General features: G+C 47.2%; 1 protein-coding gene across 2 annotated transcripts in view; it reads right to left on the reverse strand.

Moving 5' to 3' along the window:
• Cad88C (cadherin 88C) overlaps positions 1-27,872 on the reverse strand; it is a 176,444-nt gene that overhangs the window by 51,822 nt on the left and 96,750 nt on the right. For both annotated transcript variants that reach the window (XM_084588982.1, XM_084588981.1), the window contains exon 2: positions 26,923-27,026. In XM_084588982.1, coding sequence (XP_084445108.1) covers positions 26,923-26,995 — 73 coding nt within the window. In that variant the 5' untranslated portion in view covers positions 26,996-27,026. The remainder of the gene's footprint in view (positions 1-26,922; positions 27,027-27,872) is intronic.

A 27,872-nucleotide genomic window follows, 5' to 3' on the forward strand; every position in this document is an offset into this window, starting at 1 on the left:
GTGAGTGTATTAGTTGTCATTCTTACCATCCTGCGATACAAGCGACAACGCGGGTCTGGATGTGTTTGACCGAATAAAAAGTGAAAAATGAATAGAACTGCAATACAACGGTCATATTATTTCTGTCCAGGTGACCACGAACGATGTTCAATGACTAGCATTCTCGCAAAAACTCTCTTTCATAAAAATTTGCTCTGTGTTACGTGAAGCACCATCTATAATACCATGGATGTTATGAAGTCAGGACGGCTTCTTTCGGAGAGCCCGAAAACAAGGCCCCCATGTGGCTCTGCTGCTAATACGTAGGTTTTGCAGCGGTGGCGGCGTAACGCAAGCGAACAAAAGGGAGGATGAAAAAAAGCCCACTCCGCGAACGAAAGGCGTGGTGTGAAGGGCTGCTGACGCCGGCGCGCAGTCGGCTCGAGCGAAGACGCAGCGCATCCCGCATGCACGACCCGGTGCGGCGGGCGAGGCGGAATCAACAACACGCTCGGACCAGGAAAGAGGAATCGAGGGCATTCAGCGCCCGTATGTACCACTATACGACCATCGGCGGCCTGCCGCGCTGCTTCCTAGCTCTTCCGCGGCAGCAGAGAACCCGTTTGGGGGGCCACCCCCGAGCTCAGCACGTAGCCGCTCCAAGAGGAAGCACCGGGGCGGCCGTAAAAGACGCCGGAGAATAAAGAGTGGCCGCAGGAGCACCTCAGCGCAACAGATCCACCCTGCGGAGGCTCGTGCGCACAGTGCGGTGGACACTGGCATTATGGCACCGACCGCCATGCCTGTGACGCGTGCCCCCCCTCCCTCCTTTGGCTCGAGCTGCGGGCGTGCGGGCTCTACGCCAGTGCCACCCGCGTGTGACGAGTGTGACGCGCACTCGTGATCCTCGCGCATTTTTCTTTTTTTTTCTCTCGCTTCCGTGTGAACGGCTCAGAAGTCGGCTTTCGAACAGCCTTGTGAAATCAGCACGGCATAACAACGTGATGGGATTTTGACAAATGCACGCGCAGAATGTCGGCTGTTGTGTGAAGGACGCCTCTAACATGTCCGGCTTTAAGCTCAGTCCCGTATACTAGACTACCGAAACGGAGTATGGACGGTACTGCGCTCGAGTAAAGCGTTACCGTCTGAGACAAGACCTATGCCTATGGGCAAAGTAACGATTACTGCTACATCATCTGCACAGAAGGCTAGTTAACTGTATTTTTCGTGAGGGCCTCGTCCCTCTACGCCACGTGTATGCGACAGAACACGGTCAATCACCTGACAATCAGAAGCCAAATATCAAAAGTTCTAATTCCCATAAGACGTCATCAGGCTGCGATCACAAGGCTGGGAGAGGCAACCCTGATGCCCGTGCTTAACGCTGGGTGCAGAAATTTTAAATACACTCGCCTCGTTTCTGATTTACAACCGCACGTGATTAATCAGCAACGCCATAAGGGAAGGGGCTCACTGCTAATTAACTATGTTCGTGTCAATGTGGTCAGGTAATGGGGTGATCCAAATTATTACAGTTCGAACGGCGATAGCGGTTAATGATGTACCACTGCGTGAGGATTTCAACCTCGATTTGGTTTTGGTTTTACGGCTACAAACGTTCCAAAGCGACTCAGGGACGCCAAACTGAAAAGTTCTGAGTACTTTCGACCACCTGGGGTTCTTTAACGTGCCTGCCGTCGCACAGTACACAGGTGCCTTGCGTTTCGCCTCCATCGAAAGCCGCGGCCGGGATTGAGTACGGGTCTCTCGGACTTGTAATCGAGCGCCCTAACCACCGCGGCGGAGCGCGTGTTTTTTCGGATGACATTTTTTAACGTTTACACATTTTTGCATTAATAACCCTAAGAGATACATCGGTTAGGTTTTTGCAGGCTGATTTGACAGCAGGACGGACTTTATGCATTACAGGGAGTTGAATAATTAGGTGTTGAAATGTCAGGGAGTAGGAGTAGTTAGGGAATAATTAGTCAACAAATATTCATAAATGATTTTTTTTTTTGCTTTAGGGATCAAATTATATTGCGAAACTGAAGATCAGAAACACGAAAAGTTAGCCCAGTTTTCAAACCTTCTTAACGGCAATGCATTCTGAAATATCGAACCGCGAAAATAGGTATTCAAAAGCCCAGTCGGTTGGCTTTCCAGAGCCAAAGATATCTAGAATGATTTCCTACTCCTACGCAAAAAAATACGCGATCAGAGTCTGTATTCCATGCAGTACAAAGGTGAGATAAGCCCTTTTAACAATGGGCAGTGCAGGAAAACCAACTCAACGAGTTTTCAAATACATATTTTCGAAAAAAGATATTTCGAAGCGCACTGCCAATTACGAAAATATAAAACTGAGCTACCCTTCGACGTTAACGGTTATCAATTTCTCAATAAGATCGTGCTCTCTAAAATAAAAATTGTAGCGTTTATAAGTAAATTTGAAAATAATCGTATAAATATTGATCTTCACCACGTGCATAATGCAATGGCGCAATCCGCCTTCACATACCTCCCTGATGTATATCTTGGAGGTTCTAAAACAAGCATCTGTACACGCAAAAAAAAAAAAAAAAAGGCACCGTGTATACTCTAGCTGGTTAACCGCTACGAGGAGTGAACACTGGATATTAACTCGAGGGTCAAGTACAGAGCAACAGATTGCGATTCGAGTCAGGCGTGAGCCATCCCAGTTCCATGTTCAGTCTAATCGAAGAGATACGGGCCTTCCCACAGACCAGTGCGAGCTCTAATTGTACCGACAGGAATATTTCCAGCTGAACCCTTATTTTCATTTACTTCCCTTTTCTGGCTTTACAGACGTTGCAAGCTTTCTATCGTCTTTACGGCTTAAATAACGCACGTGCAGTATTTCAGCTTATTTTCGCCAATGAAAAAGTTTAACCAAGTGAAAGTAGACTAGGCAATGCATTCTCTTTATCTAATCGTTTAATTTGACACGATTTCAGCGCGGACTAAGGCAGTATGCCTAAATGGCCAGGGCGATGCTTATAGGAAGGCAAACTAGAGGTTGACTAACGGTCGTATCGTATTGAAGAGCGCGTAAGAGTGAAAATGAAGGCCTTAAACCCATCGATAGACCTGACATTAAGTTAAATATCTCCGTGTGTACAAACAGTCGTTTCTGTGAGCGCACACTCGGAGCGGTTGGTTGACAGAATCGGGTCAATCTATAAACACGATCCTGACGCCATAACTTCACGGACGTCTACATAATCGTAGAGGTCTCAGCTGAGATGCGTAACAAAATATTCCGGGAACGCCTCCTTATCTTTAAAAGCTGATGCGATAGCATTGCATTATGGACTGTTGCTATGTAATGGTCTTGATTGGTTGGTAATAGCCATCGTCAGCAGTGCTAATTAGTAGAGCCTCTTAGTAACGCTGATTAGTGATCTTAATTTTAACAAGCAGTTGCTGCAATACACTGTACGCCTGCTATCTACTCTACGGTATCAGGTATCGCATAAGGGATCTAAATTATCGCACTGGACAGACGCGGTATTAAGGTGGACCTCCCAGCTTGCGATCCAAATGGCAGCGGCTCGACTCACTCTTGACCACCTTTCTTTCTTTTAGGCGAAAGTACTCCTATTTCTTCAGCCTTAATACGTAATGATGTGAGGTTAAGATTGTGAAAGTATGAATAACGTCACAACTCTGCAGAGCCTCTTCCCAGAGCTCCATGCCGACTCGGCCACAACACGTGTTCTTGTTACGTCGCACACCCAGCCGGCCAATCAGCTCTGGGTGATTGGAAGTTCACGTGCTAGAACACTTGCCAACTCGGCTACGAAATTCTCCGATTGGTCGAGGGGTTGCTGACGTCACAAGGTCACGTGACTGGGGCGTCAGGAGAACTCGTGACCACTCTCGTTCAATCGGGGATTTTCATGGCACACAACGGTGATGGCGTTTTTATTTTTTTTTTCTTTAACGCGATACCGTTAATGACCTTGTCTCCAGAAAATCTGGCCTCGGTTTTGTCCAGAGTAGTGACGGAAAAATAATGAGCATGCCTCCGGCAGGTAGTAGTTAGCAAGAGACATGACTGGATCCTGATTGGTCGGTGGGTTGTGTGACGTCAAGAGACCACGCGACGAGACCGAATTGGTTGGCGTTGCCAACTCGGGTTTCTTCTTTATTATGGAAGAGTGAGATGGGAATCGAACTCTCCGGGACTCATGGATCCCGAGTAAGGGAGTAAGGCACTCGCTCCTAAACACCGGTGGAAAAATAAATTTGAAAAAGAATGATGACATGTTACTAATTACTTGAAAAATCGCGCAAACGTAACTGAATTGCCAATACTGCACTTGAAAAGTAATAACATTACATTTCAATAGCCTCCGACGATAATCCAATAACTAGATTTTTTTTCTTTCATGCATAAAAAGTATACAGCCGAGCCTGTGTGCTCTGGCTCGGCTATCGAGCACCATAGCCGTCGAGCCACGGCAACAGCGGACGTTGAAGAGATGGTCCCGCTTAAAGCTCGGGTCCTTGACCTTGCGCTGCCACTCACCATTTTTCACAACATTCGCGCGATGGCTATAGGAAGTAAAGATTTACCTCGCCAGAAGTTAAACGTATTTGCTTTTCAGTGGTAGTTGGTGCGGTACAGCAACAACTAGCACGAGAAGAGTGAGCGAAAAAGTAATGCTTAAAACAATAGTTTACTTCGACGTTCTCGATTGCATGATACGGAAAACTGTGCTGCATGAAAAAGAGGACTGCCACAGGAAACATGATTTACGTCCAGGCATCATTTTATGGTGTAAATCCAGCGCATTGCTCAGCAGCTGCCTCATTCAGAAAGAAAGCGCGTGTTCCATAACAAGGTCACTCTTGAGTAAAAGGGAAATGCCAAATGGGTGGTGTGAATTTTATGTGTATGCGCGTTCAGTTGGGAACTCTGTCAAAAAAATACCCTTGCCATATAGCGGCAGCTCACAGGAGACTGACTTGAAGCACTGTTACCCGTAGAGCACCTCTCACCGTAGCCAGCTACATGAAACAGCCATCAAGAGGAATATCATAGCCAAGAACATACCTAACAGAAGACCCCTTGACAGCTGCTTGATGAAACATAATTCTTCTATATTCAGCAATAATGAATATACATCAATTGGCTTCGTGTCAATGCCATCGAAGCCAACAGAAGTGAAAACCGCATGCCAAGAAATATACTCAAACGGTCTAGTCCCACATTGAAAATTTAGAGTCCCAATAGTAGAAGAAGGAATATCGCAATGTTGGTTCGATACCTCTTTTTTTAAATAAAAAGTACTTTAGGGACCTTGGCTTACACGTGAGTCGTGCCGACACCTTCTTTTTCTTTTCTTTTTTTTTCTTTTTTTGCTTGCGGAGCCCTGACCTCACAAATGCACAAGTATGAAAAAGAAATGTTGATAAAAGAACTTTTGGGTCTATCTGCCAGAATAACGTCGCACCCAGAACAACGTAGCTTTTGACTGCAAATGAAATGGACACCACGCCCCAAAAATAGAGGCGCACATAGAGAGCCATGAGCGCCATTTGCTCAGACCGTCGTCATCAGCGGCAGCGAGGCGACGACGAAGAGGTGTGGAACATGGGTGCCACGCGCAGAATCGAACAGCCTCAGCTCGGAGTTTGACGCGGCACTCCGAAGCCGGGTGGAGTTGGCAGCGTCTGCGCCGGGCGTCTGTTGCTGGAGCTTTCTGTCGGTGCGGCGCCATGGCGGCACCGCACGTCTGGGCCCGGCGGCGTCGCAAGGAGAGGTATCGCATCGCCCGGCATGGAGACACAAGCCAGGATTCTGATTCGAGGATCTTCGAGGACTGTAGCGCTGCGGGCGTCCTCCTCCCGGCGTGCGCATGCGTGCCTTCGAACTTCGATGCCCAAGTGCAACGTCACGCAAGTAAGCAACTTCGAATTCTCCGCGTTTCGGAAAAGGCGGTGCTTTTCCGCTACAGAAAGATCGTGTTGAGGCACGCCTCTAACGCCCATTCGTCCGCTGCAGATGCCCTGTGCCAGAGGACACGAGGCTGGGACGACATGATGCGGAATATACGCACAAGGGAAGTCTGTATGAAGCAACCCCACAACAACTTTTCTGCGGTAGCATGGAATATCCCCAGCCGCCTCGGGATTTCACGGCGACAGGGACTCGTCTCCGCCATTGCAGTGATGCCGCAGTATCGTTAGTGCGAGTTGCATTTGCAGCAGAACCAAAGAGCATGGCAGCGTTTTTTTATTTTTTCGTTATTTTTCGCTAGTTTTTTTTTTTCTTTTTTTTTTTTTTTTTTTTGGTCGCGTGTGACGACGGAACTTTCTGTCCCTCAATGTTAACAGTATAGCATTGTGGTGCATGTGTGTGTGTGTGCGCGCGCGTGTTTGTGTGTGCTCGTGTTTTTGTGGTGTGGACTACGGACCACGGTGTTATAAATCATTTGCTGGGTAAGCCGAGAGCATCACGAACCGACGACGACAAGACATCTACATTTGACAGCAGCAGGACTAGGAGGAGCAGAGAGAAGTGGATGGTAGCCATTTGGAGAGAGCTGAAGGTTGACTAACGGCAGATGCCACTCAGAGGTGTCAGGATGAACCTGCGCCCAACCAGCAGTGGCAAGAAGCCAAGTACAGTCTTCACATCTGACTTTATTTTGCCCATGGCCATTGATGGCCAAGGATTTCGTGGAGGGAGGAATATGCAGCAGCAGCAGCAGTGGTCGACAGAGGTTATGCGTGTCCAAAGTGTGGTGGTGGTGGCGGCGGCGTATCGGGGGTTGTCAGGATGAACCTGCACCCAAAACAAAGATACAGCCCCGTTGCACATGAGCGTATTCGCTCTTAACTGTACTTCTGGTATTAACCAGGTGTCTTCGTGGTGTTGCAAGCACTACGTCTTGCACATTTTGACCAATGTTTCTTTTTTTCTTTTGCTAATAACGCTTTACTCCATTCTTTCTTTTTCTGAGAGACTTTTCTTCTGTATTTTCTTGCATTTTTGCTGTGTTTTGAATAAAAATAAAAATGTGCACATATGCGTTTCAGAGCAATCTTTCAGCTGTGTGCACTCATATTCCAATCGCGGAATATCACTCAACACTTGTTTGGGGGTGCCATGGTGGTCGAGAGCTGCTATGGGAGACATGACCGGACCCTGATTTGTCGGTGGGTTGTATGACGTCAAGAGACCGCACGACAAGACCGAATTGGTAGGCGCTGCCAAATCTGGCTTCTTTATTATGGAAGAGTGAGATGGGAATCGAACTCTCCGGGACTCATGGATCCCGAGTAAGGGAGTAAGGCACTCGCTCCTAAACATCGGTGGCAAAAATAAATTTGAAAAAGAATGACGATATGTTACTAATTACTTTCTTAAAAACTCGCGCGAACGTAACTGAATTGCCATTACTGCTCCCCAAAAGTAATGACATTACATTTAAATAGCCTCTGACGATAATCCAATAACTAGATTTTTTTTTCTTTCATGCATAAATGTATACAGCCGAGCCTGTGTGCTCTGGCTCGGCTGTCGAGCACCATAGCCGCCGAGCCACGGCAACAGCGGCCGTTGAAGCGATGGTCCCGCTTAAAGCTCGGGTCCTCGCGCTTGCGCTGCCACTCACCATTTTTCACAACATTCACGCGATGGCTATAGTTGTCCCTCCCGCCTATTATAAGAAGTAAATTTTAACTAATCAGAAATTAAAACGTATATGCTTTTCAACGGCAGCTGTTGCGGTACTGCAACAACTGGTTCGAATGAATCAAAGAAAATTGCAACGCTTAACACAATACTTTTCTTCGACGTTCCTGCCTGCATGGTCCGGAAACGCTCCAGCACCAAAAAGAAGACTGCCACAGGAAACATGATTTGCGCCCAGGCATCATTTCGCGGTGTAAATCCAGCTAATTTCTCAGCAGCTGCGGCATTCAGCAAAAAATCGCGGGTTCCATAACAGGTCACTCTTGAGTAAAAGGGAAATACCAAATTGGCGGTGTGAATTGCATGTGCATGCGTGTTCAGTTGGAAACTCTGTCAAAAAAATACCCTTGCCATATAGCGGCAGCTGGCAGGAGACTGACTTGAAGCACTTGTTACAAGTAGTAGCGCCTCTCACAGTAGCCAGCTACATGAAACAGCCATCAAGGGGAATATCATGGCCAAGAACATACCTAAAAGAAGACCCCGTCACAGCTGCTTGATAAAACATAATTCTTGTATATTCAGCAATAATGAATATACATGAATTGGCTTCGTGTAAATGCCATCAAAGCCAACAGAAGTGAAAACCCCAAGCCAAAATATATTCTCAAACGGTCTAGTCGCATATTAAGACCCAAAGTCCCTATAGGAGAAGAAGGTGTATCGCAATGCTGGTTCGATACCTCTTTTGTTTTTTTAAGAAAAATTACTTTAGGGACTTTGGCTTACACATGTGTCGGGCCGACACCTTGGTTTTCTTTTTTTTTCTTTTTCTTTTTTGCTTGCGGAGCCCTCACCTCACAAATGCACAAGTATGAAAAGGAATGTTGATAAAAGACCATTTGGGTCTATCTGCCAGAATAACGTCGCACCCAGAAGAACGTAGCGTTTGATTGCAAATGAAATCGACACAACGCCCCAAAAATAGAGGCGCACATAGAGAGCCATGAGCGCCATTTGCTCAGACCGTCATCATCAGCAGCAGCGAAGCGACGACGAAGTGGAACATGTGTTCCACGCGCAGACCCGAACAGCCTCAGCTCGGAGTCTGACGCGGCACTCTGAAGCCGGGCGGAGCTGGTAGCGTCTGCGCCGGGCGTCTGCTGCTGGAGCTTTCTGTCGGTGCGGCGCCATGGCGGCACCGCACGTCTGGGCCCGGCGGCGTCGCAAGGAGAGGACGCCCGGCATGGAGACACAAGCCAGGATTCTGATTCGAGGATCTCCGAGGACTGTAGCGGTGCGGGCGTCCTCTTCCCGGCGTGCGCATGCGTGCCTTCCAACTTCGATGCCCGAGTGCAACGTCACGCAAGTAAGCAACTTCGAATTTTCCGCGTTTCGGGAAAGGCGGTGCTCTTCCGCTACAGAAAAAAAGCCTCTTGAAGCACGCCTCTAAAGCCCATTCGTCCACTGCAGATTTCCTGTGCCAGAGGACACGAGGCTGGGACGACATGATGCAGAATATACGCACAAGTGAAGTCTGTATGAAGCAACCCCACAACAACTTCACTGCGGTAGCATGGAAGATGCCCAGCCAGCCCAGCCGCCTCGGGATTTCACGGCGGCAGGGACTCGTCTCAGTAATTTCACTGCTGCCACGGCATCGCTAGTGAGGTTTCATACAAACTCCTCGACGGACGATTGCAGCAGATCCAAGGAGCATGGCAGCGTTTTTTCTTTTTTTAGTTTTCGCTCCTTTTCTTTTTGTGTGTGTGACTGAGTGTGTTTGTGTGTTTCTTTGTGCGCGTGTTTGGACTACGGACTACGGTGTGATCATTCATTTCCTGGGTAAGCCGAGAGCATCACAGACCGACGACGACAAGACATCAGGACTAGGAGGAGCAGAGAGGAGTGGATGGTAGCCATTTGGAGAGAGCTGAAGGTTGACTAACGGCAGATGCCACTCAGAGGTGTCAGGATGAACCTGCGCCCAACCAGCAGTGGCAAGAAGCCAAGTACAGTCTTCACATCTGACTTTATTTTGCCCATGGCCATTGATGGCCAAGGATTTCGTGGAGGGAGGAATATGCAGCAGCAGCAGCAGCAGTGGTCGAAAGAGGAGACGTGTCCAAAGTGTGGTGGTGGTGGCGGCGGCGTATCTGGGGTTGTCAGGATGAACCTGCACCCAAAACAAAGATACAGCCCCGTTGCACATGAGCGTATTCGCTCTTAACTGTACTTCTGGTATTAACCAGGTGTCTTCGTGGTGTTGCAAGCACTTCGTCTTGCACATTTTGACAAATGTTCCTTTTTTCTTTTGCTAATAACGCTTTTCTCCATTCTTTCTTTTTTTGAGAGACTTTTCTTCTGTATTTTCTTGCATTTTTGCTGTGTTTTGAATAAAAATAAAAATGCGCACATATGCGTTTGAGAGCAATCTTTCAGCTGTGTCCACTCATATTCCAATCGCGGCATATCAGTCAACACTTTTTTAGGGGTGCCATGGTGGTCGAGAGCTGCTCTAAGAAAACAGTTGACAAGATGCAAAATCTTGATCCGCAAACTATACCTGCATATGGCGCCTTGAGGTAATCCGCCGCACAGGCTGGCTTTACAAGTCGCACTGGGTGGGGAGTCGATAAAAATATTCATCCTGCTTCTTTTGCGGGCACTAATGGGGATTACCCATGTATTTCTTTTTGATTTTTTTTAGGCAATTTTAATTTGGTGTAGCGACTTCATCTCTTCTTTTCTACCCCTTGTCCCACAACAGCAGGTGTAGATAAATGTCCTCAGCCCTTTAACTGTGAGCCGCAGTACCTATGGCGGACATCCACTAGGGTATGTTCTCCACTTAGCTGATGAACTGTGGGCTGGGGGCAACCGTTGTCCTTTTTTCTGCTCCGACTACAGATGTTATTTGTGCGGAATGAGACTAGAGCTTTCACTCAGCGGAGACCCAGGAGGCCTATTCTGCAAATTCTTCGTTAAATAAAGTTTTTTCCTCCTCCTCCATTTGAACATTTGTACGACGTCTGAAGCCTATAGGCTGTGCAGCAGTGACGCTCGCGAGACACGATTATGACAGAGGTTTGTGTGACGTCACGCGATCACATGTCACGGCTGAACTGGCAGGAACCGACAATATAGCCACATACTTTTGAAATGGGAATCGAGGTCGTCGGGATACATGGATCACGAGTCAAACGCTACACGTAGGCCAAGCAGGCACTTTATTACGCCTTGGTTAAAGTGGGCTTCATATTGATGTCGGGTGGTCTTTCACACAATGTGGTAGATTACGACTACGCACTAATTAGTATGTCCGACCCGAATCCGGAGTGAAAAAAGAAGTGCTAACGCACCTAATTTGCAATTGGCTTAACCACATTAAATCGTCCCTTGGTTTGGTAAAACTTTATTTCCCACAGTAGGGGTCCTGGAGGACACTCGGCTAGGCGCCAGGTGTAGAGGGCAGCTCCCACGTCGGCACAGAGAGCCCGAAGCTCTCCGCCGCCGCGCGGGCCTCCTGGACAGCCCGAAGCTGCCTGGGTGACGCACAGTCGGTCATTCGCCCACGTTTAAGACTTCTAGAATTGCAGTGACCGCTGCGTGGTGATAAACTGAGAAAAGTACTATTCGGAATATGATCGAGCGTTTGAAACATGGCGCAGACACGAAGTATAGACCAACACCGATCTGTGACGTAAACACGATGCGGTGGCGCTTCTATCGCCAGCGTGGGACGACTGGGTGTGAAAAGTAGGCTTAGAGCCCATAGGAATACATGGAAGGGAAATATTCCAAAGCAGTTTTCTAATTTCATGGGTCATCTGTGATGTCGTTATTCCGTACAGAGCAACCATGAACGCCCTGGAACAGATAGTGGAAGTGTGAAATCTCCTTACCGAGGCGAAGTATTGTTAATACACCGCGAAACGTATCAGCGTGCGAGTTGAGAAGGCGATCCCATAGAAACACATGTAAACACAACTTACCGCAACATTTTGATCGGTTCAGCAGCGTTGAACCCTTCTCATTTTCAGGTGAACGTCTTGTACGACGCCCCGCCGTCATGTTGCATGACACATTACATTCTCTTGCAAGTAATGTAAGTCTGACGACTTGCACGACCGATCACATTACGATAAACTGGCAGCGCACTGTTGCAGACGACCATGCACCACCGGCGCTGTCGCTAGCAGACGCTCCGGGGCTGGAGGCGGCCGCGGTGGGTATCGCCAGCTACGCTGTCGTCTGCTGCAACGCGCAAATCTCGTTCGGTTCATATTGTCGTATGGCGTTTGACAACTGATTTTTATATGTAATTCTGTCTAGGACGTATCACTGGAGCGACAGTATTATCAAGCTTATTTATCCTATGCGGCAGCATATCTGACTGTAAGGAAAACTGCGCGATTCGCGAACACCCAGCTTGCCTTTTGGCGGTGTCTGGATTCATAACACACGTCATTCGGGGAGTAGTAAAAATTGACTGCCTCCGTAATGACGCACCATACTTTATCACACACTTCTACAAAGCGCTGGTCAACGTTTAACGACCGTCCACCACTTCTGATCCTTTGCGAAATGAGAAAAATGTTCCGGTAAGTTGTGTTTACATGTATTTCTACGGGTCGCCCTCCATGCGACTCGCACCCCCACATGTTTCGCGGTATTTTAAAAATAATTCGCTTCGGTAATGAGATTTTATACTTTCGCTATCTGTTCTAGCGTGTTCGTTGTTGCTCTGTGTCGAATAACGACATCGTATATGCCCCGTGAAAAGAGAAAACTGCTTTGAAATCTTTCGGTTCCATGTATTCCTATGGGCGCTAACCCTACTTTTCACCCCCAGTGGGCTGCCGCGCCGTGAGCGCCCCCTTTTGTAAACACGATGTGGGTCTATAGTACGTGTTTGCGTGACGTCTTTGTGCCTTTTCCCTGCTCGTCCAGCTGTAGAATTGGTAGGTAGTATTATTTTTGTTTCAGACTGCACTGTATAGAATGAATGGCCTCGATAATACACTCACACTTTTACGGACAGTGACTGCATTCCTGTCATTTCTTCGCATCCTGAAGAGCTGAACCACGAACATTTATATTCTTCCCATTTGTCATCCCATAGCAGGAAACGCAGGACTTTATTCCACACCAAAGCTAGCGATTACATACGCAAAAAAAAATAAAAAAAAATCGGTGTCATCTTCTATCATCCGGCATCTGTCGGATATAATTCGTTTAGTCTCAGTCTTGAGCGGCGACTAGGTACGGCTTCAAGGAAAAAAAAATTACAAGGAGTGGGACTGAGACTCTATGCGTTAGGAACATCCTTGTTTTATTTCAATACTTCACCGCTTACCGCTTCAGCTGTTTATTTCCTTCACACACTAACTAAAAGAAGAACGGAGTTTTCAAGCTGCGTGATTTTGCACGCAAATCTTCGGTGGCAAAATTCATTTCCGCTGACCAACTAAACAGTGCGCAGAGTTACACTTGAAACACTGAAGTGCACGAACAAGTTGACGCTATCCTCTCCCGACAGTTCTCGATAAGCTGTCCCGAAATGACAGAACCTATGTCTCGTCACCAGTGCGTGCAGCAGAGAACTGCATGTTCCTGAACTTCCGCGAAATGGGCCCGCTTTCTGAGTTCGTCGCGGAGTCAACGTCCCGCGAGGGCACTGCACAAATACGCCTGCATAAGACTCTCACTTTCTCTGATCGAAACTACTCCCGACGGCGTGGCCACGTAGTCATGGTAACCTCTCCGGGATACCCCCCTCAGATCCCCCCCCTCCCCCCCACCACCACCACCACTGCCAACCCGCCCGCTACGTTTTCAACTTTGAAATGGCATAATTGTATTTGGAATTATTGTCCCAAACAGACGCGGAATGTGCAGGATTCCGTAATGGAGTCCTTCGAATTAATTCTAACTGCCCGAAGTTCTTAACATCGCACATTCCACTGGCGCCTTGCGTTTCTCCTCCACCGTGGCAGGGATGGAGCCTGTGTGCTATGGCTCGGCTGTCGAGCACCATAGCCGTCGAGCCACGGCAACAGCGGCTGTTGAAGCGGTGGTCCCGCTTAAAGCTCGGGTCCTCGCGCTTGCGCTGCCACTCACCATTTTTCACAACATTCACGCTATGGCTATAGTTCTCCCACTTATTATAAGAAGTAAAGATTTAAATCGCCAGGATTTAAACGTATTTGCTTTTCAGTGGTAGTTGGTGCGGTACAGCAACAACTAGCACGAGAAGAGTGAGCGAAAAATGTAATGCTTAAAACAATAGTTTACTTCGACGTTCTCGATTGCATGATACGGAAAGCTGTGCTGCATGAGAAAGAGGACTGCCACAGGAAACATGGTTTACGTCCAGGCATCATTTTATAGTGTAATTCCAGCGCACTGCTCAGCAGCTGCCGCATTCAGAAAGAAAGCGCGTGTTCCATAACAAGGTCACTCTTGTGTAAAAGACAAATGCAAAAAAGGTGGTGGGAATTTCATGCATATGCGTGTTCAGTTGAACAGAGGAACTCTGTCAAAAAAAAAAAAAAAAGCATTTGCCATACAGCGGCTGCTGACAAGACAGTGACCTGACGCCCGCTTACCCATATAGTAAGGCTTCTCACCGTAGCTAACTACATGAAACATCCATCAAAGGGAATATCATGGCCAGTATACATACCTAATAGAAGACCCCGTCACAGTTTCTAGCTGAAAAGTAATTCTTGTAATTCAGCAATAATGAATAATTCTTCGTGTGAACTCCATCGAAGCCAACAGAAGTGAAAACCGCATGACAAGAAATAAATTCAAACGGTATTGTCCCAGATTAAAAATCCAAAGTCCCTATATCGTAATGCTGGTTCGATACCCCTTTAAAAAAAAAAAAAAAAAAAAACTACTTTAGGGACTTTGGCTTACACGTGTGTGACGCCGACACCTTCGATTTCTTTTGTCTCTCTCTTCTTTTTTCTTTTTTTTTTTTTTTTGCTGGCGGCGCGGTTACTTCACAAATGCACTAATATGAAACAAGAAATGTTGATACAAAACTTTCTCGTTTTATCTGCCAGAATACAGTCGCACCAAGAACAACATACCGTTTGATTGTAATTGATATGGACAACGCGCCCCAAAAATAGAGGCGCACAGAGAGGCCCATGAGCGCCATTTGCTCAGACCGTCGTCATCAGCGGCAGCGAGGCGACGACGAAGAAGTGTGGAACATGGGTGCCACGCGCAGAATCGAACAGCCTCAGCTCGGAGTCTGACGCGGCACTCTGAAGCCGGGTGGAGTTGGTAGCGTCTGCGCCGGCCGTCTGCTGCTGGAGCTTTCTGTCGGTGCGGCGCCATGGCGGCACCGCACGTCTGGGCCCGGCGGCGTCGCAAGGAGAGGTATCGCATCGCCCGGCATGGAGACACAAGCCAGGATTCTGATTCGAGGATCTCCGAGGACTGTAGCGGTGCGGGCGTCCTCCTCCCGGCGTGCGCATGCGTGCCTTCGAACTTCGATGCCCGAGTGCAACGTCACGCAAGTAAGCAACTTCGAATTCTCCGCGTTTCGGGAAAGGCGGTGCTCTTCCGCTACAGAAAAAGGGTTTTGTGGCAGGCCTCTAACGGCCATTCGTCCGCTGCAGATGCCCTGTGCCAGTGGATACGAGACTGGGACGACATCATGCGGAATATATGCACAAGTGAAGTCTGTACGAAGCAACCCCACAACAACTTCACTGCGGTAGCATGGAAGATGCCCAGCCAGCCCAGCCGCCTCGGGATTTCACGGCGGCAGGGACTCGTCTCAGTAATTTTACTGCTGCCACGGTATCGCTAGTGAGGTTTCATACAAACTCCTCGACGGACGATTGCAGCAGATTCAAGGAGCATGGCAACGTTTATTTTTCTTTTTTTTTTTAATTTTCGCTCCTTTTCTTTTTGTGTGAGTGTGTGTGTGTGTGTGTGTTTCTTTGTGCGCGTGTTTGGACTACGGACTACGGTGTGATCATTCATTTCCTGGGTAAGCCGAGAGCATCACAGACCGACGACGACAAGACATCTATATTTGACAGCAGCAAGACTAGGAGGAGCAGATAGGAGTGGATTGTAACCATTTGGAGAGAGCTGAAGGTTGACTAATGGCAGATGCCACTCAGAGGTGTCAGGATGAACCTGCGCCCAACCAGCAGTGGCAAGAAGCCAAGTACAGTCTTCACATCTGACTTTATTTTGCCCGTGGCCATTGATGGCCAAGGATTTCGTGGAGGGAGGAATATGCAGCAGCAGCAGCAGTGGTCGAAAGAGGAGACGTGTGTCCAAAGTGTGGTGGTGGTGGCGGCGGCGTATCGGGGTTGTCAGGATGAACCTGCACCCAAAACAAAGATACGGCCCCGGTGCACATGAGCGTATTCGCTCTTAACTGTACATTTTCTATTAACCACGTGTCTTCGTGGTAAGCAATGTGCCTTGCACATTTTGACAAATGTCTTTCTTTTTACTTTTGCTAATAACGATTCCTTCCATTCGTGCTTTTTCTAAAATAGTTTTCTTCTCTATTCTCTTCTGCTTTTGTGCTGTGTTTCGAATAAAAGTAAAAAAAAAAATCACATGCGTTCCAGCGCAATTATTAAGCTACGTACATTGATATTCCAATCGCGGCGTATCACTACACTTTTTTTCAGATAAAATGCTAGTCGAGAGCTGCTCTGAGAGGATGGTTAACAAGATGCGAAATCTTGATCCGCAAACTCATCTTCCTATGGCGCCTTGAGGAAATCTTCCGCACAGGGTGGCCTTACAGGTGATACTTTGTGGGGAATCCATAGAAATATTTGTTGTGTTTCCTTTGTAGGCAATAATCAGGATCATCCATGTTTTATCCGAGAGAGAAAAGAAACCTTTATTTATGCGGATAGTTATATAGGGCCGAGTTACATTGCCCTACTAGATGGCCAGCAGGTCAAGCCTGTTGGCGACCTCATAGGCGCGCTTGAGGACCCGGTCTTGTATGCTCGGGTCCGAGCTGCGCAGCAGGGTCTGCAAATCATCTGGATGCAGTATTTCTGCTAATTCTGGAGGTGGGGGGTCATCCTTGCATCCCCAGAGTATATGGTTGAGGGTAGCTCTCTCATCGCATAGTGTGCAGTCAGGAGAAAATTGGCTGGGGAAAATATGTGAGAGAACTACCGGGTTTGGAAAGGAGTTTGTATGGAGTCTCCTCCAGGTAATTTCGTGTTCTTTACTAAGCCGCTTGTGCGGGCGCTGAAACTTCCTTCGTTGAAGGCGGGAGTAGTGGGTTAAGTCGTGAAATGGTATCAGGCTATCCTTGGCTCACCCCAGAGCGGAGGTGGTCAAAGCCCGGCCGACTAAACCTCGGGCTGTTTTTTCCAAAGCAATTTTATTCCTTGGGTGTAGCGACCTCCCCCCCCCCCCCCCTGCTCTCAAATCTCTTCCTTTATATTGCTACGTGAAGGTGCTGTATGTGACATTTACCTACCATTCTTGCAAGCACGACACGACGGGTTATTCACCCTTTTTCCTGCTCGGTGGCAGTGAACCCACTTTATCTTGCGGAAACGAAAAGGCAGATGGATGACGACGAAGTAGTATTGGTTCCGGGGTACTGTTCGCTGTTATGCCAGTTGCAGCTGTCTTGTAAATATACTGTAGATACATCGAATCTTCACGTAACAATATACACCCCTGTTTCCATAACAGGAGGACCAGATAAATCTCGTCAGCCCATTAACCGCGCATCCACAGCCGCATTTCCTATGACAGACATCCACCACTGTGGCGTGGCTTACACTTCGCTAATGCACTGGCCGCCGTTGCCGTGTTTTCTGCTCCGACATCCGAGGTTATTAGTGCGGTATAAGACTAGAGCTTTCACTCAGCCATTTGAGCTTTTGCGTGATGTCTGAAGGCTGTGCAGCAGTGACGCTCGTGGGACACGGTTGAGAAAGCGGTTTGTGTGACGTCACGCGATCACATGTCATGGCCGAACTGCGAATACAGCCACTTACTTTTGAAATGGGAATCGAGGTCATCGGGATCCTTAGATCACGAGTCAAACGCTACACGTAGGCCGAGCAGGCACTTGTTTACGGCTTAGTTAACGCGGGCTTCATTATCGACGCCGGGTGGCCTTTCATATATTGTGGTAGATTACGACTATGAGCTAATGAGTGTGTACGGCCCTAATCCGAAGTGTAAACAGAAGCGCTAACGCATCTAATTCGCATTAGGCCTAACCACAGTAACTCGCCCCTTCACATGTTTATCCTTTTTTTTTTTTTTTGTCACTCTGTCTGGTTGACGCACAGATGGTCATTCGCGCACGTTATTGGACTTGTAGGAATGCAGCAAGTTCTGCTTGCTGTTAAATTGAGAACAGTATTATCCCGAGTTTCCAATATGATCCAGCGTTTGCAACACGACGCAGACAGGAAGTATAGTGGGTAATATGTATTTCTTTTTTTTTTTTTTTTTTTCAGATTGCCCTTCATAGAATGAACGATCTCGCTAATATACTGAGACTCTTACTGACAGTGACTGCGTTCCGGTCATTTCTTCGCGTGCTGAAGAGCTTAGCCACGACCATTTAAATTCTCCCCATTTGTCCTTCCACGCACGACTTATTCCATAGCAAAGCTAGTGATTACATAAGCGCTAAACCAAAGTGGGTATCATATTCTGTCATGCAGCATCTGTCGGCTATTATTCGTTTCGTCTCGGTCTTGAGCGGCGACTATAGTACAACTTGAGGGTATGAAATCACACGTGATGGGACTGAAAGACTCGACGCATTAGGAACAGTACTCGTTTCATTTCATTAGGTGGGTTGCAGAAACCTAGAAGTCAGCTTCTCTGCAGAGTAAAAACCCCTTCACCATGGCAGCCAAACCTGTTTTGAGGGCCGAAGTTGGGTGCAGCGCAGAATACTTCTATGTCCAGCCCGATGTCATGCACAAACCTGTTGAGCAGAATTCCTTCACTATTGAGAGCCTGGAGGAGGTAGGGGCGGGGGAGGCGTTATGAATGGCACTCACAAACGGAGGTGTTCTTAATCCCATTATTGCGACAACAAAAAGAGGAGTGCAGGAAATGGACGTGGCCATTACTGCCACAATAGACGTATCCTGCACTGCACCTAATTTCTGCCCCCAAAAACAGGTTTGGCCGCCAAGGTGAAGGGGTTCTTGCTCTGCAGACAAGCTGACTTATAGGTTTCTGCAACCAACCTATACTTCGTCGCTTACAGCATGAGCTGTCAATTTCCTTCTCGCACAACCTAAAAGAAGAACGCACTTTTAAAGCTGCGTGATTTTGCACACAAAAACTTCGGTGTCATAATTCATTTCCGCTGACTAATTGCAACAGTCCTAGAACAATGTGCAGAGTTACACTTAACCATCCAAATGGTCGAACAAGTTGACACTATCCTCTCCCCGGAAATGACAGAATCTGCGCCTCGTCACCTGTGCCCGCAGCAGAGAACTGCTTGTTCCTGGGCCTCCGTGAAATGGGCCCGCTTTCTGCGTTCGTCGCGGAGTCAACGGCCCGCGCGGGCACTGCACAAATATGCCTGCATAAGACTCTCTCTTTCTCTGAAAGAAACAACTCCAGACGGCGTGGCCACGTAGTTATGGTAACCCTTCTGTGGCCGTGTGTGCGCCTGCCTTCGCCTACTCCTCCCCTCCTCCCCCCGCCACGTTTTCAACTTTGAACTCTGCGCGCCTCGCTTTGTGATGAGGCGGACTGGCGTGCGTGGAGGCCACTCTGCTCTCAGTCCAGCGCTAGACTCGTCTCCCAACGCTTCCGTCCGCTCTCGGCGCTCTCGAAGAAAAGGCGACACGTACTTCGTGATCGCGTGAGTGAGCGACCGGCGATCGCGCTTTGAATGCCGCCGCCGCCGCGGAGAGCGCCACTGCGGATATATAACCCCTTATTTTACACCTGAGCACACTCCGCGCTGCATGCAGGACTGAAATGCAAGTTTGCCGGCCACTATTACGTGCTTTTCTTCTCGCCGAGCATTTCTTTTTTCTTGCCGCCCTCCTCAGAGCGTCTGCGGGCGCCCGGTCGTAAAGAAAAGATCTCCGCGGATGTCCTTCGGGAATGACGCCCGCACGCGGCTACAGCCGTGTCCGCCTTGCTCACGAAGAACTGCGTGTAAGCGTCGTAAAGAAGCATTAGGCGAGGAACGTGTTGCGCGATTCATGGACGTGAGCGTGCGCCTTATTAGACTGCACTGCGGCTACGAGCCCCGGAAGGCGGGACATCGTTCGAGGCGCCTGCGCCCCTCCGGGGTCGCACGGAGACCGGTACTGAGCGAAAGGGCGAGGCCGGTTTGCAAGTGTACCGTTTCGTCATCTTATGCATTGATGGCATACCGTACGGCGCTCTCTGGTTCGTCATGATAACTGGTACGTGAGAAGCAGTGGTATACGTCCTGCGCCTATAGCTTGAAGTGAAGCGAGGACTAACAAAGTACAGGTGCCGGTACACGCCCGGTTCCGGATCCGACAAAGGGACGACGAGCCACGTCTGCCGTGAATAACTCTTCTCCGCCCGCGTTTTGTAAACAAGGCGCTCGCGACTTACTGCATGCCGTCCATCTATAGGCGTGCTGAGTGCGGCTTCTCACGGATTCGTATTTCTAGGCTTGTTACTTTCCATGGTCTCATCCGCTCTGCACTGTCCTACACGTCGATTACACGCGCATTCGACGAACTACCTCACTTGCTTACTTTACGCGGGTCCATTCACCGAGCTGTACTTGTATAATCATTTTATAGGCCTAAATATTTCACGCTCGACTCTCTGTGTGGCCGGGTCACACAACAGCAAGCGCGCAGCGCGCTCCTTTTCCCAGTCGCACTCGCCCTTTCTTTATTTGAAACCTGGTGCACGGGACCCTGTCGCCAACACTGTATCATGCATGCAGAAAGTATATATTTCCCGTTTTGTGCTAGGAGAAGCGTGAGTGCCCGTTAAACGCCGCAGCGCGCGCCATTCGCTTGAGCTCACCTGTAACTAGTACACCTCTAGTCTAGATTTCAGTTATAACTGCGTTTGTCATTTTGGCAGATGAAAAGAAAAATGATCGAAATCAATGTATCTGTTTCATATTTGTGTCTGTAGAGCTTTCTTCAAAGATATTCATGCAACTATGGTTTTGCGGAGAAGAGTATAGCAATTCCTGCTCCATATCTTACAATAGCAACACATGTGCTGCTGTGCCTAAACTCAATACATCTGTGTTTACAAGAAATCGTCATTTCGTTAGCGACAGAAAACAAGCTGTCACTAAAACAGCTCAATGTATCCTTACTCCCAACTTGTCCACTGCCCCGCACGGCTTCTCTACACCAAAATTTCTAATTACGAACACCAACTGAGCTTCAACATGAATCTCTCATCAACAGAAAATTTCTTTATTGAGAGACAGGTGTCTATAAACATACCCAAATGCAAACTAGTTGCCTTTCATAAACGTATTCTTCCCCCTACATAGTTATTTTCTAAATGACACACTAATGCGAACAAATGACTTGAGATATATATCATGGTCCCTCACTGTTAGGAATATTATTGTCGGTGCGAGGCGATCCCCCGCATTTCACAGTGCACACTAAAGTTCGCTCTCACAAAACTAGAAAGTAATGCAGTATACGTAGCTCTCATTCGTCCAAAATGGCATATTCAGAAGACATCTGCGACCCATCCGACACTTACTTCAGCCAAAATTTATTACCCGTACAAAACTGTGCAGTGAGATCCGCCTGCACAGAATATGTGTTCACCCATCGCAAATACCACTGAACTGAAGAAACGCAACGCTCTCACTATTTGTTAATCTCCATGAAGTTGCCAGACTAGCATCGTTTCAAAGTTAATTTAGGCTATTATCACTTTAGCACTAGGTACTTTGGAAGATTAGCAAATTATTATCATTGCTTCATCAACACTTGCACCACGCAGTGGTCGCATGTCTCTTATCACAGTAAAAACACCACACAAATTCCATACCCTCGATGTAAAACCATGGAGAAGACCTGACAATTTTGTATAGACATGCTATCCCTCATCCGTTAACCGTCATGATACATTCTTTTTTTTTAGTTCTTGACCTGCATTGTGCCGTTAAACATTATTCCTCATATCAGCCTATATACTATAAGCCTGATGCTCTTTTAGCCACGCAAAATTACCGGCTTTAGCCTAGTTTGATGGCAATGACTTAAAAGCGCTAACACGCGGGGTGGGAAAGGAGACAGACTGCGCATTGGTCTGCTTTCTCTTCCGCCTCATCTGTTGGCGCTGTTGCGCTCTGGTTGCATCAGTATGTACCAAAAAGCCCGCATCCGTCCTCTTCCTGGCTACTTGATTTGCGCTGCTGATTTTGTGTGACCATTTCAATCCTCGACTCCCTTCAAGCCTCTCCTTTTACGCATATGCATGTCCTTACCGGTGATGGATTTTGACCTTTGTGCTTAGTATTGTGCGTGGTTATGTTTTTGCCTTCTCTGGTTATGTTTTACGAATTTGATGTTTTAAGAAGAAAATTTTTGTGTATCGCCTTTTGCAAAAGTAACCAGGCTGCAAGGTTTGCTTCTCCCTGGTACAGTGGAGCTCACATGACTTCCTGAAAGATGTCTTGACAGGTGAGGCCAAGGGCTCTCCTTATCTCTCAGATACTTAAATATTTTCAAAGCTTGCATAAGCGCTTCACTCTACAATTGAGAAGCAAACCGTGTAGCCTGGTCACTTTTGGCAAAGCCGTGTACCTACATGCAAAATTAATGAGAGGTCTCCTTTTGCGAAGCCCAGCAGCACTCCCGGTGACTGGTAATTTCGACAAAACGACTGCGTGCGTGCTTGCGTGCGTGACTCTTCCGTTCCTTACTCCGTCGCTCTGTAAAAGCTTGCTCCTATATATAGTGAGCCAGAGGTTATTTGGATATTGAGATTCAGCACGGGTCTAAAATACGTTAATGAATTGTTCTTAACGCCATCTCAAATCATCCAAACAGGTGGTCAAAGCACTTGCTCTTCGTCAGACGTCAGGCACAATTCAGGCTTAGCTGCTACAGCTCTACTGCGTAGTCCGTCCTTACAAATTTAAGGTGATGGCAAACATTTATAGCACCCATGAAACGATCTGAGATTCGAGCGAATTAAAGTAACAAAAAATTCTTCTTGTATAGGACGCTATAAAGCTGGGTAAAAATATGAGATAAATGTTTTTTTATATATCCCACATACGAGATACATAACCCCGACGCGGTAGTGCAGTGGTTAGGGCACCCGACTACTGTGCCGAAGGATGCAGAATCGAATTCCAGTCGCGGTGGTCGCTTCTCAATGAAGGCCAAAAGCAAGGCGCCGTGTGCATGCGATGCCAGTGCATATTAAAGAATCCCAGGTGGCCGAAATTTCCGAAGCCCATCACTACGGCGTCTCTCATAGCCTGACACACTTTCAGACTATAAACTCCATAAACTAAACTAATATGATATACATAATGGAAAAGCAAGGGCCATTTCCTCGTATAAGAATATATTCGTTAGTAAAATCTTTTATCCACGAACGTAGTTTAATATAAACCTACTTCACTTTCTATATAATCGCCGCTCAATTTTAGGCCCTCTTCGGAACGCTTCACCAATACCTTTGATGCATCCGCATGCAATTCCCTGGAGTTCAACCATTTGACAACGGCGGTCTTGAGCTTCTCGTCATATTCAAATTGTTCTCCACCAATCCACTATTCCAAGTACAGGAAGAGTAAATATTCATGGTGCAAGGTCGCGGCTGTATGGCGGGTAGTCAAAACGTTCGCAACCAAAAACTTGAATCGTCTACTTGGTTCGATCAGTGATCTAAACACGTGCGTTGTAATGAGGGAGGACTACTCCCGGCGAGTTTTCCTCGCCATATGTATTTTGTATTGCACGTCTCCATTTGATTAGCGTTCCACAGTACATCTCAGCTGTAATTGTTAGATCAGTTCTATGAAATAACCAAAAGAACGTTTTTCCGGCCCAGAAAACGGTAGCTATCATTTTCAGGCTCGAGTAAACAGATTGCTAGACTTTTTTTTTTTTTTTTGGCATTGATCATGTTCAATCCAGCGACTGCATTGGCTGTTGGTTTGTTTCTGCTTTGATGTATGATATCCGTGCCTCAGCGGTCGTAACCATACAGGAAAGTAAGTCATCCTCCTCTTGTCGATAGCAGCCCAAAAACGCTCGTCAAGTTGTCATAATTGTACCCTTTGCCTTGGCCAGTGAGCATTTTCAGCACCCAACTTTCGCACCGTTTTTTACATATGAGCTTTTCCGTATCACTCGCGATATTAGTGGCACGCCCAACAAGAGAAATTTTATTAGCAGAGCACTAATTGTCAATCACCAATCAAATCGCAGTTCTCGGTCCACTCGCTGAATGTTTTCTTCGGTCTGCTGGGCATGCCACTCCGCTTCTTAGTCATCCACATCTGTGCTGCCATCTTTGAAGTCTCAACACCACTGTCTAATATTTATTTTACTCATAATTACAGGTCTATAAACTAGGCACAACGCCCGATGAATTTGAGCGGCTGATAATCCTTTTGCGCACAAAATCACAGCAGTCGAATCACACAGCACGCACTTCGCAGCTGACGGGAGCAATAATTTTATTTTACATTTTCGTCTGCATTAACCGACAGACAAACGACTAAATAATTTCAGAGACTTCGGAAGCAATCAATAGATGTTACTGCATGCGTACTTCTTCGTTCTCTTCCACCGATATTGAAGTATAATCGAACGGCCTTTACATTTCGAATACAGCCCGCCGCGATGGCTCAGGAGTTGAGGCGCACGGCTAAACGGGTTCAATCTCGGCAACGACGGCCGATTTTTGGTGGTGGCGAAAAGCAAAGTATGGTGTGATGTCAGAGCACATTACAGGTCCCCAGGTGTGCAAAACTTTTGGAACACTGCTCATAGCCCGAGTCGCTTTGTGATGTTGAACACACATACGAAACCAAGCTTTTTGAACATTAGGGCGTTAAAGCGAAGCTTCCAAATAATATAAGGAGGTTATTTGTAGCATATTTTTTTTTTCTTCTGTGGCAATGTAGCAGCGCGCATAGAAAAAGTTTTGCGAATCGCTGTAACCAACAAGCTAGTTAAATAGATTCAAAATGTTAGCTATTTAACTATAACAGTTAGACTCCTGGTCATAATTAAAGTTACTCAGGTGAGCGTTTGTGGCAGGTATATGAATATCTAAAATTATCACCCCCCCCCCCCCCCTCACTCCATGCACACGAATCCAGCGTAACCGATCCGGCATTCCAACCTAAAATGAAGCCGCCCGTAAGTGACCGTCCACTTCCAGAATGCTATGCACGTAATAACGAGGTGCTATTTTCTACACTTCGTTACATTCGTCTAATGTAATACAGACTCTAGAGCACGAATCAGCAATGAACTGCCCAAAATGCATCGCTCTGGGTACTTCGGGGCAGGGTTCTTCATGGGTAATTCGATATTCAGTTCCGTCTAGACAATTTAAGTTCAGTGTGCAGGAAAGAGAACGAATGAAAAAGAAATGTACAAGCACTAACAAGCTGAGCATCCTGCTTTCTACACAACGCTGTGCTGAAGGGAGATGGGACGCAGGACGAAAAGAGAAAGACAAATTAGGAGTGTGCGCTCTCAGAGCATCATGGCGCACATTCAGATTTGTTTCCGCGGGATAGCCGCCTTCTAAACGCGTAGCAGAAGCTTACAGGCCTTCTGAGTCCAAACGCATTGAATTCTATGCTGGCTGGCACCACAGGCAGTTTTTATCACATATGTACTACAATGCATGTCAAATTGCAAGGTTGAAGAAAGGGAATGAGATACATTTCGGCCCTCAGATACTGTCGAAACATAAATGAATGCGATGAATACATCACTGCTGAATAACTAGGGGTGTACGAACCATTTTGCAGACAGAATCAGACACAAATTTATTAGCTACAATACTGAATCGAATCCCGGCAGAGCCTAATCAAATACGACTCTAATATTAGCTCAAAATGATCTCCACTATAATGGGCCGTAACACGAATTCAGTATGTTAACTATATAACCGTCAAACTATACTAAAAAATAAATTACCTTTTCCCAGTCATGAATAAAGAGAATAGACTAGAGCCGCACCTCAATACATGAGCCGGGCAATAGCTACGGATGACGAGGAGGAGGAAAACCTAGTTTATTTAAGCTATGACTTCCGTGGTCGGAATTCAAGATAGGGTTTGCAGTTTGCTGTAACCCTGCCGCGTCGTTCCAGCCTCAGTGGTCATTATGAACGCCACCACGTAAATTAATCGCATAGCAGCGCTGAACCTTTCATAGGATGCATGCTGATCGCTGCAGAATAGTACGCGGCGTCTTTGTGGCCACGCTTTTCTAACAGTCGTCGAACAAAGATACTAACAGCGCGCCTTATCTGAACCTAGTGCCAATTTTTCGAAACGCTCAGTGGATATTCAATAGTTTCGAATAGTTTTGAAGGTACACTGTTTGGACTTTTCGAAAAAGACAATACGAGGATATTCGATTCACTTTTCGAATGTTTCGAATAGCCGCACATTCCTATAGAGATACCTTTCGTCGCAGGGTCGAATAACTCGAGACAAATATTGATATTTGGGTTTGAAATTCTGCGTGCATGCTATAAGAAGAACTAGCCAGTTGCAACGCACTCTTCAAAACGAAAGCGCTGTGGATATAGCCGCACTTATACAAGCAGTATAAGTGCACCTATATCCTCACACGCGAGAGATAGTGCTCGCAGCACGAACATCTCCAGCGACAAGCTCAGTTCCGAGCTCGTGCAACCCGGAGATTAGGATAATCGCATCCTGAAACAGTGTACAAGCCTTCCTTGGTAGGGATCAGCGCACTTCCTAGCTACAGAGCTACAGATATCGTGATTCTTACACGTTACGCAGCGCACCACACGTAGTGCAACGCAGGTCCACTCTCGAATAGGGTATTGCAACAAAAACACTCCCTATCAACCAAGTGCAAAGTTCAGACAGCGCTGTGGGAAAGGCTGCTTTCGTCTGCTGTTTCGGTCTGCCAAATATTTGCTTAACACTTAATGGTCCAATGTGCAAGGAACGGCTTGGCGTCACACTTTTTTCTTTAATTGACTCTACCCAGGCGCATGTGCTATGCGCGTGAAAAATGAGGGCCATTCGGGCTTTGTGCCCAACTCACCTTGCGTGCTGACGATGCATGCGGCCAGGAATGCGACCAGCGGTGTTAACCTGGACCAGGCCCGTGTCGACATCGTGCCATGGCTCTCCGGCTTACGCCACGGCCTGCAAGGAACGTACACAACAGTTCACCCTCAGAACGCTCTTCGCAGCGCCAGCCTTATGGTTGCCCTAATGGCGTGGCCTGCAGTCCGCGCAGGACGTTTGGTCACAAACGAACTATGGTCTTGGCTAATGATTTCCTGCCCTCGCGTTGCCCGGGTCTGTCATCCCGGCATTCAGTAGCGAAAAACGACGGGGCCTTTCCGCGGTATCCGCAGGTGCTCTACTTGCAGCCCTTATAGGCCTGAACGCTTCACAGTATCCGCGAGAAAATAAACAAAACGCAGAGTCGGGTTGCGATACTTTCCAACGAAAGTCCTATCCACAAAAGGAAAGTATTTGGTTCTAACGTCAGCCCGCACATCAGACCTCCGAATAAAGAAGTTCTGGAAAGGTCCACTTGAATATTATAAAATCATTTTTCGTCGTATTATGTTATAGAAAATGTTGCTAAAGCGGACAGATATAACGCATTGAGGGACTCGCAACCCCATTCCAGGCATTCGATTTATCCTTATGCCAACATTGAACAACCTTGCGCCACTTCAACAGCCATGACCAGTAATGAAACAACAAATTCGCGACATTCCAGTAAAAAATAGACATCACAGTCGATTTCCGCCCTTTCTAACTGCAGTGAGATCCACGACGTAGCATTTTGTAAACAGAGCTAGTTGGTCCGTCTTCCATGAAAGGTGAATGGCGACCGTCATTGCATTCTCTGCCGCCTTCGAACATCTGACATGGCGGTAAAAACACCTTTCGCGGGGGAAAAAGTTCAAGAAAACCAGCGTGGCCAATAGTAACTGTGATCACACACAAAAATGTCAGACATTTTCTGGGAAATAG

This window comes from Amblyomma maculatum, chromosome 1, assembly GCF_055883805.1.
Source record: "Amblyomma maculatum isolate TAMU_Amacu chromosome 1, ASM5588380v1, whole genome shotgun sequence".
Classification (NCBI taxonomy): Eukaryota; Metazoa; Arthropoda; class Arachnida; order Ixodida; family Ixodidae; genus Amblyomma; species Amblyomma maculatum.